Raw genomic sequence first — 13,787 nt, 5'->3', positions numbered from 1 at the left:
CAAGAGGTCGTATCTTATATTTTAATTTCTAGCTTCTGCTATATGTTCTTTTTTTTGAGATCTGATTGAGAAGTTTTCGTTTTTGGGGGATGCACGATATTAAAATTGTAACGGACACAATTTTTGGCAATTAATCAAAAATGCATTAATAAAATAAATGCAGGTAAATTCGATATTATTTTGCAATAATTAACAAAAAAAAGAAGAAATATTAAAACACTAACTAACGGCTAAAATTGCTTTAAATGCTACATTTAAGCAAATCAACAATCATGCGAATTCAGGCACCACAAAATTATAAAGTACAGTATAAAAATGTGAAATTTATTTTGACATTTGCCAAAAAAAAAGTATTACTGTTCAGGTGTGTTTAAGTTCAGAGGTATCAGCAAAGGTAAAAGAAAAAATGTAGAAAGAAGAATAAAAATAAATGAGCATGCACAAATAAATGCGCATATACTGATAAATTAACAAAATAAATAATAAAATTAATGAAACCTCTAATACTGGACAATATGGAGCTAATATATTGTCAATATATTACTATTAAATTCTATATATAATATAATATTATGTTATATTATATTATATATTTCAAAATAGACCATGGATTCCAAAATGTATTCCTCATGATACAATCTTTTTAAAAGAAACATGGAACAAATTCATCCATTTCCTTTCAGGTTCCTGGTTTCACTGTCTATTCATTGATTCGTGGTGCAGTTTATGCAAAGGAATGAAAAAAAGAAATTTGAATCAAAAACGTGCTCAGAAATGATGTTCATTTTCAGCTGATGGAAGTGTAAACATGTAAACTGCTGCCGCGGTTAGGCTTTCACAATGGCATTGTACAATCATGATTTGAAAAGACCCACTCGAGCACTTAGGATGTCATCTTCATTCTCTCGGTATGCATGAGGGATATAACAGAGGGATCAAATACTAAATTAAATCTGTAGTTTTGATTAAGACCGCATTAATCATCACAGGACAGTGGTGATCCGCGTGCCAATCAAATTCAAACACCGCCAAGAGGATGCGAGATATTAAAATTTAATTCAGACTCTGAACTCTATCTCGGAGGTTTAAAAAAAGAGCTGGAGCCTGAATAAAAAACAACAATATCATCGATGTACATGTGCGAAGTGAATCAAGTCCCTCTAACTGCGTCCTGTCACATCGCGTTATTTCCAAGAATGCCTTCAATAGATTGTCAACACTTATAATTAGCCACGTGATTCAGAAACACGGTTCAAGAATCTGTTAAGGGACAAACAATCTCGTCCTTAAATATAGCTGCGAATTATTTTTACACACGGTGACCTAATAAACATGCCTTAAAGGTATAGTTCAGCCACAGATCGAGGTTCTGTCACTGTATGTCTATCTCCACATTATATATAGATATAAATCATGTCTTCTATTTAGACGTGTATTTAAAAACTTCGTATATTTATTTATACGTCAGTCTTCTGTGTTTCATGGTCCTTCAGAAATCATCCTCCCGTGCTGATTTACTTAGTTATTATTCATGCTCATTTATTAATAATGGTTCTTATAATTAATAATTGAGCTTACACATATTATTCTTATAAATATTTAAAAACATCACCGTCTTGCTGTATTTTCCATCAAATAAATGCAGACTTGGTGAGCACGAGAGGCTTCTTTCAAAATCATAAAAATATTTTATTTATTGCAAACCTTTTGATCGGCTGATAATCATCAAGTCGTTCGCGTGGAAAATATTTTTGACTTTCTAAGAAAAATTCTAAATATTGTTTGTAAATGTTCCACTGACAACATAAATAAAAAATAAAAAATAAAAAAACGAAAAGTTCGATATGAAGATAATAAGTAAATAATGGCAAAACATTCATTCGTGGGAGGAAAAGGTCATATTTCATGTTTTTTCCTTCCTACCGTGATGGATATAACCACGGAAGAAGCATTGAAATATGCTCTTAACCTTCCCTTTAAAATATTTTAATACCAGAATTCAATTTAATATATATTATAAAATCTGATTTATGTCAAGTCAGGGGGTAATGCAGATTTTATCTATTTTCAAAACTAATTCATGCCCATAAATAAGATCTCTCTCACAATATCAAATGCCTAATCCACTCTTGTGATGTTATCCTATTTCATCCATCAGTTGATCTGCGGCGGTCTTCATGCCTGTCCACTCCGACTCTCTCTAGCAGCGCCAGCTGGGCCTGCTTTCTGTTGTTCTGCCAATAAACACAGGCCACACTCTAATGGTGACGCCTGAACTTGTGAGTATCTGCAACCTCTAGCGTTCGGTTATTAACACAAAGCGAGAAATGGATCATTAACCTTTTAAAGAAGCGAAAGTGGATTGCTTCTATAAACGCATAGGCTCAATTAATTCCAGTTCATCTGAAAGCGCTGATGATGGTTGTGGGCTATATTCAATTTTTGGGTCATGCATCTGGAGGTTTTCTAATCCCTGTCTGTGCTGTTGACCCGTTGAAGAGGTTTTAGAAGATTATCGGTTCAAAGAGAGTACATTTTCAGACATGCATACTGTTTAGTGAAGCCTGCACAGTAAACACTGTAAAAAAAAAAATTGTATTTTGCCACGCCGTCGCATAAACTCATTGCTAATGCAGTCCGGTGAAATAATTGTTTCTAAAAGTAAAAAAAGATCAAACTGAGCACAACAAGGAGCATCATGGTAGTTCATGCGAGCAGAAAAGCTTCATACTGTGCACACAAGTAGTATAAGTGTGTTGCATGCATGTGATATTCTATGCAGTGTGTCTTTTTTAAGGTCATCATAGTATATATGCATATGGAAATTTAGCATAATGTGTGTGCATGGTACACAGGGGTTTATCGATACACTCATGTCACTTTAAACATTTTTATATATTTTTTACATTATTTTCAATTTATTGAAAATTTAAAAAAATGTAAGTAGGTTTTAAATCACTAACTTTAAAGCACATGATCAGCAATTAAAATCAAATAAAATGCTAAATTTGTTATTATATACATAATGGGGTTGGAATTCTCTTCCATGGATGAACAGCCAATATGTGACACCAGAATATAAATATTTATGATTCTGCTTGGCAAAAATGCAGGGTTATGACACATATGCTTGTACTCTGTCCTTGACTCTAAATTAAATCTGTCCAAACTTGGGTGAACTAAATGATACACATTCTTGCATGAAATACTTTAGAGGTTTCTGCAAGGCATTATTCTGTTCTGAATTAACACAGAAATGGTTCCAAAAAATGACAAGAAAAAAAAAACAAAACAAAAAAAAAACATTATTTAAAAAAAAAGCTAATTAATTAATAATACGAAAGTTATGTGGTGCACACCAAAATACAAGTAAATAAAACAAAAAACAAATAAAATGAAATTAAAACTGCTTTATGAGGACATTCCATAGGCACAATTGTTTTTATACTGTAAAAATTATATTTTCTATCTTCGTAATCAAACCATTACAGAAAACAACAGGTACTTACATTTAAAATTCTGTATGATTTATAAGCTGTTATAAGCCTCATGGGGTTTAAAAAAACCCTACCAAGACAAAAAATTACTGGTATTATTACTATCCATCTGTTAATCTCCTATGAACCGCATTAAGGACGCAGACGTAAATAGAATTTAAACAGGTTACTGCGACTTTAAATGGCGGTCGCGTTCGCCGTACGGGAAGTGGCGTCAGAGGAAGACGTCCGCACACGCGGAAGTGTCACTCTCCGTGTGTTTTCTGCTATGTGTTGTGTGTGATTTGCTGTATATTCATTTGTCTGTGATGTCGGTCCTCTACATGGATAAATTGGGCCGTGTTTATGAGCGTTATCAGCAGTATGTGAGGTCGAACCCTGCAGCCGCGTCTCATCTGGAGAGCACGGTTCGCGCGCTGAGTTACCTGATCGCAGGTGAGAGAGTCTGCGTGTCAAAGTGAAAGTAAACGCAACCGCTAACGTTTTATACAACAGAACCAAAGTTAGCTGTATCAAATATATCAGTAGATCAGTATGCAGACGTCTGTAGTATGTCGTTGTCTTCTTTATCTTGTTACTCATTTTCTTCCAACAACATTAGAGTGTTTTAAATGTATGGAGGAGCTGGATTATGCATTCATTATTTTGATCGTTTACGTAAATGTATTTCTACAAGTACAAAAATTTCGTGAGGCACAATAAATAAGACCTTTATAAAGTGCATAAAAAGTTTTCAGTAGTTTTAGATTAAGATGGCATGGCCTACACCGTTTTCGTCAGTTTTTATGTTCACATGTTAGAATAAAACTCATCAATAATATGGAAATATGGAAACTTTATGCTTTGGCACTGACTAACATGTAAAGCAAATCTATTCAAATCTTTATATATTTAAAGGAACAGTTCATCCAAAAATGAAAATTCAGTCATCATTTCCTGATGCTCAAGTAGATCCAAATCTGCTTGAAAATCTTTGAAGAAAGTTTGTAACCTGGCTGTTTTTGGTCACCATTGACTTCCGTAGTATTTTTTTCAGACTATGGAAAAAGCCAGGTTACAAACTTCATTCAAAATATCTTCTTTTGTGTTCGGCAGAACAAAGAACTTCATACAGGTTCGGAGCTACTTGAGGATGAGTAAATGATGACAGAATTTTAATTCTTGGGAGAACTATTCCTTTAAGCTCTTCAAAGCAATCACCCTTTAGGTTGTAGCTCTAGGTGCACACGGTTTGGGGCTTAAATTTTACTCCCTTGCACTAGCAGGAAGGTTAAAGAAGCTTTCATCAGTTTGATTATATAAAGTTACGACTTCTCTCATTACAGGTCGCTTCTCAGACTCTCACGAAATCTCAGAGTTGGGTAGGGATTCACTGCTTTACGTCATCATTTTTTGCATTAATGTTGATCTAAGAGCACGTCTCTATGAATTATGTGTTTTTCCTCTTCGATTTGCAGTCTACTCGGCATCTAACCTTCTAGTGCTGCTGAATGATGGTATCTTGAGGAAGAATCTCTCTCGGACGTTGCCCATGGTAATGCATGTCCCTTAAAGGGGTTATAAGTTATGTTTTGTTTTGTTTTTTTTATCTTATGTTAGTACATGTTTTTTGTTTGTTTCACCTTACCACTAGCATGTTTATCTTTGCACACGGAATCAGGGGCAGGTTTAGTGAATTTGGGGCCTCGGGAAAATAGGAATACATTTGCACACATTTACTTTTCCTTTTTTGTTGTGATGGTTGCTGTCCCATAGTTACATCCAGTGTTTGTATATTTTTCGTCTACGTGTTATAATGGGATTCTTTCATTTACATATGCATTTGTTCCTTTAGCAGGCGCGTTTATTCTTAGTACACCGCGGAATATTAATTGATTTACTGTTGCGATACAACATTTCAACTGGGTTTTTTTAAGAAAGCGAACGGAATTATGTGTATAAATTATTATATTACTTATATTTACTGACACAAACCCGCTTAGGCTACATTTTGGAGAGAGAGGTAGGAGTGTGTGTGCTCTTGTGGCAGTCAGCTTCAGATGCATCATGTTTTTATTAGTTACAAGCAGGATACACAAGAAGCTTGTTCAACTCAACGCAGACGGTTGTCATGGTAAGAAACACCGTAAATAGCAACCATTCACTTGTCTGCGTTTAATGCGCATCTCATAGCCTATATGAAAAGCATTTTATGGGGCCCTTGGCTTTTGGGTAAGACCGTCCCTGCATCAAAAAATAAAACAATCCACCTTGTATTGCATCATGCAAACAATTGGAGTGAAATGAGCAGGGACTTCAGTCACCCTTTGACATCAGAAAACTCCCGTTTAGTGTAACCTCAAATGCTTTTTTTTTTTTTTTTTAAACTAGAGAGTTTTGATACTAACATTATGTTTTCATGGTACAGCAAGCTCTTATCTATTAAAAGATCAAGGATTTTTTTTCTATAAAATGACTCGTTCTTTCTCTTTTTATTTCCTGCTTTATCATCCCATTGCATAAGGACTGATATGTGCATGTGCAGTTGGCATGGCAACCACCATAAAATGATCTACGAATGAGAGTTGTCTGTTGTGAAACGGTCTGTTTCTGCTTCAAGAGAAGATTCAAAGTTGTGTGTTCAAAGGCACAGCTTGCCGTTTTCTTTGCCTGCACATCGTCAAAAAATGCATTTTGCTCCAGCTCTGTCACTGTTCTGCCGTGGACTTGTTGTTAACCACCTTTTCGCCCTGCTGATGACAGCCTGGTATTGCTCAGAACGATTTTGAAATGGGCAGCGTGTCGAAAAATACGTCTGACCACTTCAGACAAGCGCATTTAATCTCTGGGAGCAAGCACAGTTTACAAAGCTCCTTCATTGTTTTTTCCCTTTGTGTTTGTACTTGAGAAACATATTTATCTTTGCCGCTTGCGTTGTCGGGAATAGACGCTGCTTTCAGAGCGGCTTAGCCATGGGGACAGGAAGAATGACTTTGCATTTACAGCCGTGGGCATTTGAGCCATTGCCTTAATGGACCTCCTCAGAGGCTGTTTGACTTTATTTTGAGTTTGTGATAGTTCAACTAGTCTCCAGCCAACAGCATAAAGTCTAGTCCTCACTGCAGCTTGTTCTGAACCAGGAACTGCTATTTAGATGATGCTATTTAGAGCTATGTTCATATTAAGGATGTCCCGGTCAGGTCTCTTTGTGTCCCTGATCCAATCTAGTCATTGAATATTACTTATATGCTGATACCAATATCTAGTTTCCTAGTGCTTGGTGCACATTAAGTACAGACTGCGTGGTCAAAATGATCAATATGGGACTGCTTGTTACCAAAATTCTGCTACAGAATTACTCAACTTTGCCGTAAGTTAAATATATTAAGTTTCTAATTTTCAGTAAAGCTGTTTCGCAGTGGGTTTGTAAAAAGCTCTATATAAATTAACTTGAATGTAGAAAAACTTGAATTGAGTTGCTTGCATATTATGCACAATATTTAGAAAAAATGTAACATAGAGGCAGAGAAAGTAGAGATGAAGTCCAAAGCAAGACACAATCCTTCTCGATGTCTTGGATTTGTGCTATTCAAATCCAACCTGATGTGACAATTTATCATTTACATTTACTACGAGTTTCTTTTGAAAGAAACATTTAGAAAAATTGAATGTTTTGCCCCGATCTTACACTTCTGTGTGTTTGTGTAGTCTCTTTCTCAACAGAGGCTGTTAACCTGGTTGTCTGTACTGGAGTATGTGGAGGTTTTCACTGAGATGGGGGCCGCCAAGCTGTGGGGAGAAGCTGGACGCTGGCTAGTTATTGTCCTAATTCAGATTGCCAAGTAAGGACCCTGTTTCAGATTACTTAAAGTGTGGTTCACCAAGAGGACATTATCAGCATTTACGCACCCTTGTGTCGTTTCGAACCTGTTTGTTCTGTAGTGCATAGAATGTTCTGAGTGCTGTTTTCTATACGGCGAAGGTGAATGAGGACATGCGCTCTCAAAGAAGCTCACAAAAAGCTCCATTAGAGTCGCAAAAAAATAGTCCATATGCGTTATGCAGTTTTCTGAATCCATATAACAGTTCCATATGCAGTTAAAAAAATCAAGGCTGTTAAGTTAATCTGATAATCAATGCTTTATTCTGGTATCCCATTTTCGTTTTTAGAGCGATCCTGCGTTGTCTCCTGCTTTTCTGGTACAAATCAGGCATCCAGACGTCACCACCTATAATTCCTCTGGACAGGGATTCTCAGCTCTGTAGTCAAGGTGAGATATAGTAGACGAGAACCACGAGCGTGTTAATATTGCAAAATGAACTTGAAAACAAACAATGGAATGTTGACTTCTTGTCTGACAATTTTTTTTATTATTTGCAAGAACAAATGCAAATATTTATACAGACAGTACAATTTACATTATTCTCTCCCCAACCAACCTAGAACAGACTGCCTTATTTATAACTTAGTTGTAGATATTAAAAATTATTTTAGTTAATACTGTAGTAATACTACATATTATCTAGTGATAATATGAATAAATAAATATTAAGTTTGATCTCAAATTTGCAAGAGGGCCACAGTTTGACTTCAAATTAATTTTAAAATCACAATTGAAATACTAAAAACATATTTTGTAACTGCTGTAACATTTAATTGAGTTAATGTGTCAAGACTTATAGCTTCTTAAAAAAGTTAAAAACAGCAGAATTGCCTGGAAAATGTCTGGAGACCATTGCTTTAGGTCATTGTAATCATTTTTATTATGATACTATTATGACATATGATATTGCTGCCAATATAAAATTAAACCACATTGTGAATTTCCATTTATCGAGACCTGCAGAAATAAAACACTATGTTCTGTTGTTATTCTTTTATATACATATAAATGGTGCACATACATATTAAGTTATTAAATAAAATCAGTCTGATTTGTTAGGTAAAAAAAAAAACTGTGGAAAACATAAATGATCTTTTTCTGTAGCTCAAAAAATAGTGCACTGTGCTATCAATCCCAAGGTCATGGGTTTGTTTCCCAAAGAATGCAAGAAGAGTAAACCTTCAATCCAATGCACGTCTCTTTTTTATAAATGTGTTTTGCCCAATGCATCAAGGTAATTACACCAAGACAGAAGTCTCAAACTTAGAAGTCAAAGTTAATTTATTGCTTTTTACGCTGCGTGACAGGAAATTAAACAAACCAGAGCATCTCTGGAAACTGCCATGCAGGACATTTAGCACAGCCACAACAAACAATTAACGCACAGCAATAAGTACAAAACCATTCCCGCTGATGACAATAAATAAACAGTGCGTGAGACAATAAGTACAGCGTATGGCCTGTGCAGATAAGCTGTGATTGCGTGGTTGGGTTGAGCCGGAGCCTGTGGAGTTTCAGAGACGTGCCCTTGAGCGTAACACCGGGAGACTCAAAAGGAACCGTCTGTTCCTGCAGTCACTGTGCTGTGGGTCCTTTGTGGAAAAGTGATTTCCTGTGCAGGGCTCATACTGTGATCTCTCTACACAGAGGACAATGCAGAAGGAGATGATGAGGACGCTTCTTTCGTGGGCCAGCGTTCAGGAAGAGTGGTGAGACCACTGGGAAGCGGTAAGACCTGACAGTGGATCAAAAAGTTCTGTCTTGGAAAGCTGTATTCTGTATTTTTTTTGTATCTCTCCATAGCACCATCACTGCAGTGTCGTCTTTGGGGTCTCCCTAGGAAAAACAAAAAAAGTAGGGACCGAGAAGAGGAGCTGCACTCAAGCCCCACACCTCTGGGTCTGCAGGAGACCATCGCCGAGTCCCTGTACATCGCAAGACCGCTTGTGCATCGTATCCTTCCTGATAATTTTCAGTTCTACTTTTCAATAGCCAGGATAAACAAAATGGTTCATTTATTCCCAAGTGTGTAGGAAGAATCTGAAAAAGATTACTACTAACCTGTACAGTCCACTTCTCATGCTTTTTAGTCATTTTGTATGACTGACTACACTATTTTTTTTCTTCACAACACGATAAAACAAACTTTGAAAATAAAAAGAAATACAATGATTATATGAAAAAATCCAATTCAGTGGTTCTCAATTATTTTGTCTCCAAGGCCTTCCATTGTCCAAAACGATATTTGAAGGTCGATGCTTCTAGTTTTGTGTAAATGCATGGCGAGATTCCAGATGTTTTAAGAGCTGAATGGTATTCAAGGCTCCCACTCTTTTTAATAAGTGAGTTATCACGGCTTCTTCAATCATTATTGTGTGGAAAAAGATTAAGGATAAGGATTTTTTCATTTTGATCTAATAAAATATAAGTTTTGTAATCATACCAAAAAAATGTTCATTATAAAATGCAACTGAAGTTTTAATATTTCATTAATTTCTATGACCTTTCCAGGTAAAGCACAAAAAAATTGGGTATCCAGTTGTTGAGGGGGGTGAATTATAAAAATATAGTGTTTGTGTTTTTTTAAATCAGTAAGCTTTCATAAAAGATTTCATGATGTTGTGCCCATTTAATAGAATCTAGCATGAATGCTGCGATCTGAAGTATATATGAAAATAAACCTATAATTACTGTGATACAGTTATCACTTCGCAATTTTTATGTTATCTGAATATTCTGAAAGTGCCCCTATTATGGGTTATGAAAGGTTCATATTTTGGTTTTGGGAGTCCTAAACAACAGGTTGACTTGTGCAAGGTCAAAAAACACTTTCATTTTCTTATATGCATTTATTTTTACCTTATTTCTTCAGTGACTCCCAAACAATTCATTTCAACCAAAATAATATTTCCGTTATTGAGGTTGACCTCAATATGAAATGGCACGGGATTGTGTGTATACTGGAAAATACTTTTTTCATTTTTAGCAGTGGTGATAAAATTATTTATATACATCTATAACCCTTAACATTTGTTAAGTGGCCAGTCTTGGGATTTGTGGAAAACGTTCCTGGAAACCTTGGATCATCTCTGGACTCTTAGAGATAACCAGGTACAAAGTGTTTGCATCCCTATCTCTCTTCACTGTCTTCCAGTCTCTCTCCGAAGATTTATAGAAGTTCTGACCGATGCTGTTTTCTATCTAGTTTCAGTCTGCTGAGTGACATCAAGACGCTGAACCGCAGAGAGAGGGCTGAGATGAGGAGACGGGCCTTCCTTCTCCTCTACTACCTGCTCCGCTCTCCCTTCTATGACCGATACTCCGAGTCAGTGTCTCCTTTTTTTCATCTATTGCATTAGTTTAGTTTTATCATGTGATGCACTTCTGGTAGAGTTTTGTTCAAATCTTAAAATAGTTCAGCCAAAACTGAACATCGGCTAAAAATCTACTTGACCCTCAGGCGATTTGAGATTAGTTTTTTTTTCTTTATCCGAAGAGATTTCGAAAATTAAGCATTAAATCATTTGAATGAGAGTCCGAACAACTGATAAAAGCATCACAATAATCCACATGAGTCCATCAGTTAATTGTGATTCAAACAACAAAACGGTTTTGCATTTCTGAGTAACGTGACAGTGTTTCGTTCCTGAATGAATCAACCGTTTAAATGAATCAGTTCGATTGCAGCGATTCATTAATTAACAGTGACATGCCGCCTCCTACTGGCGGTTTTAATTTCACATTTAAAGTTTCTTTTTGTTAATTTATCAGTTTCAAATAACAATATTCAACGATTTATGTTTACTATATCAGATCATTATTTAAGCATTAGTAAATGCAGGATAAAGCATTTGTGTTCTGCCCTAAACAATACATCTAGACCTAAATGCCACTTCAGATACAGCATCTGTATTTCCTATGCATTGCAAAAATGAGTTATTGATGCTTAGAACAGCCCAAATATCTTATTATAATTCACTGATTAAATGCAAGAACTTGAATTAAAAAATAATGCACACTTTTAGAAAAATGGCATCACAAGGGTAAAATTGTCCATAAATGGTAAAAAGTCTATTTAAATTTTATTGAAAAAGATAAATTTCTTTCAGTGTGAACTGACCACAACACGGAACATGGGATGTGCTTTTTCACTGCAGGAGGCGTTGTTATGGATTATTTAATCATAAATGGCCAGAAGCGACTGTTTAAAGTTAAAACTCATTTATGGATTTATTACAAACGCACAGCTTTTCACTTCGCAAGGTGTTATTTGATGGATTGGATTATTTGTGCATTATTGGGACGTTTTATTAGCTGTTCGTTTCTGACGGCACCCATTCACTGCAGAGGACCTGGCAAGCAAGTGATGGAATGGTAAAGTTCTCCAAATCTGTTGCTATAAAGAAACAACCTCAAGTTGCGATCCGCACCTGCCAGACATTAAAATTAGTCAAATAAAATCTTGATATTGGCTGAGCAGCCGATCAGAAAACCCTACCATCCGCTTATCCACTTGGCTGCATCACAGCTGGCGTCGCACGGCTATATTTTCTCCAGAAAATATAAAAATTGAGTTATACGAATGATCTATTTAGATTTCTCAATGCAGTGGTGCTTTTTGTTCCCAAATCTAATGTCTCTTTTACACTCACAGGACAAAGATCCTCTTCCTCCTTCACTTCTTGGCAGATTATGTTCCCGGAGTCGGTTTGGTTGCGCGTAAGTGCCGTATCCATCTCGCCCAACGGATGCTCAATGCTGTCAGACTAAAAGCTTTAAAAAAGCTCAGAGATATGTGCTGACTGGATTTCTTTTTCTGTCCTCTCAGGTCCACTGATGGAGTACTTGCCCATTTGGCAGAAGATCTACTTTTATAACTGGGGCTGACGTCAAAGTGAATCTTTCACAGGTCAGCGGCGCCAAAATGTTAGCGGAATGAGAGGAAGCCATTTAGAGGATGCGACAGCGACACTCGAGGACTCAAATCACACCTGTGCCAGAACATTACCACGTTTATTGAGGAGTTTAGCAGTCAGGGAGTTGCAGGTACACTGCTGGCGTATGAGAGTATATATCCGGATAATGATTCTCCCAACGCTGTTTTTGCTTAGCTTTGGCAATTTTATGCATCTGAGCCTTCTTCTGACACATTTCTTTTTTGCACTTACAAACATCTGTTATCGAATGACTTTTGGCCAAACTTGGAGCTCTCCTATCCCTTAATCTGCCCCTCGACACGAATGCCTTCCTTTTTAATTTAGATGTTTATTTCCAAGGAGGATAGTTTTATTGAATGCAATAATTGACTGGCTGAAGTGAAGTCAATTAGACAGATGTTCGTTTTTTTCTGTTTGTTCTGTTTTGTGCCATAGATGAGATGAAGCTGATGAATTCGTGCTTTTAATTGTAGCTACAACGGAATGATTCATCAAAGAGGTATAAAGGTCCCCCGTCGTTTCACAAGACTCCAATGAGACTTTTTATACCTAAACCAGCATTATGAGTGTGTGTTTTTTGTTTTTTTTTGCTTTGTTTGTGTGAAATAATTTCATTAGAGTCTCTGTTTTAAAACCCATCGTTATTTTGATTGAAAGACCCGAAGCAAAAATGAAAAGCATGACTGTTTTGAAATGCTGAAAGTGTGAAATTGGATAATTGGTTTTGTATATACCTCTATGCATTTAATAAATCTTTAAATAATAAGAGTCCTCATGCCTCAAGTGTTTTCCATCAGAGAGCAGAATTTATAATGCTGCTAAGAGCTGCTCGTACACACATAAGCCATAACTCAAGGTCTGATCTCACGATGTTTTCGTTCAGCTTTTCAAATCAATGTTTGAATTAAGCATAAATGTGATATATGTCCTCCAGATGCAGAGCCCCAGCAACCCCCTCGCTGGGCTGTAGTGTATACGCTCATGAAAAAAGCCCTGAACTACAGTATCAGCAATGCTGAAGATGATAAACTGCTTCCTAAAGGAAGGTGAAAAAAATGTCCGCATGGACCTCAGAGTTAGGAACAGCCAAGCTATCTGTTATACATCCCTGTGGGGTTAAAAGATATCTCTCTCGAATTGTGCCCCTAGATATTCACCAGCTCCCCATTGCAATCCATCTAGCACTTTTGCACTTTTCATTTCATGCTGAGTTCACATATTGTGGGAGCCTCGGTGGTTTTGCACACAACAAAGTCATGTAGTCTGTGTAACCGTGATATAATGCAATTAGTTTAATAAATGCAAAAACCTTTTCACCACTAGCAAATTACCTTCTGTGTTGGGAAGGGATCGATATCTAAATCAATTTAAAAACAATTAAACCTTTATAGAGTTCGTTAATCACGCCTAGCATTGATTTCCTGATAAAATGCATTTGCTTTTGTGGTGTTCTTTAAATTATTTTATTGACACAAATTAATACATGTGAA

The 13,787-nt window shown here is 36.3% G+C and overlaps 1 protein-coding gene across 1 annotated transcript; it reads left to right on the top strand.

Annotated features, from left to right (window-relative positions):
* The first annotated feature begins 3,712 nt into the window (after nt 1-3,712).
* On the top strand, nt 3,713-13,065 carry pex16 (peroxisomal biogenesis factor 16). The gene is made up of 11 exons (XM_043216608.1): nt 3,713-3,932; nt 4,823-4,858; nt 4,955-5,031; nt 7,185-7,318; nt 7,647-7,747; nt 9,008-9,088; nt 9,164-9,313; nt 10,399-10,471; nt 10,566-10,685; nt 12,015-12,079; nt 12,189-13,065. The coding sequence occupies exons 1-11, from the start codon at nt 3,806-3,808 to the stop codon at nt 12,245-12,247; spliced, it is 1,023 nt and encodes a 340-aa protein (XP_043072543.1). The 5' UTR covers nt 3,713-3,805; the 3' UTR covers nt 12,248-13,065.
* Nucleotides 13,066-13,787: the final 722 nt, after the last annotated feature.

This window comes from Puntigrus tetrazona, chromosome 18, assembly GCF_018831695.1.
Source record: "Puntigrus tetrazona isolate hp1 chromosome 18, ASM1883169v1, whole genome shotgun sequence".
Classification (NCBI taxonomy): Eukaryota; Metazoa; Chordata; class Actinopteri; order Cypriniformes; family Cyprinidae; genus Puntigrus; species Puntigrus tetrazona.
Note: the sequence above shows the minus strand (reverse complement) of the source record. Positions and strands in the feature narration are given on the sequence as shown.

Excerpts from the sequence above, each read along its gene's own strand:
- pex16 (XM_043216608.1), top strand. The coding sequence starts at position 3,806 with ATGTCGGTCCTCTACATGGATAAATTGGGCCGTGTTTATGAGCGTTAT. Across the intron at positions 9,089-9,163 it reads GGTGAGACCACTGGGAAGCG|CACCATCACTGCAGTGTCGT; the intron begins GTAAGACCTGAC and ends ATCTCTCCATAG. Across the intron at positions 9,314-10,398 it reads CGCAAGACCGCTTGTGCATC|TGGCCAGTCTTGGGATTTGT; the intron begins GTATCCTTCCTG and ends ACATTTGTTAAG.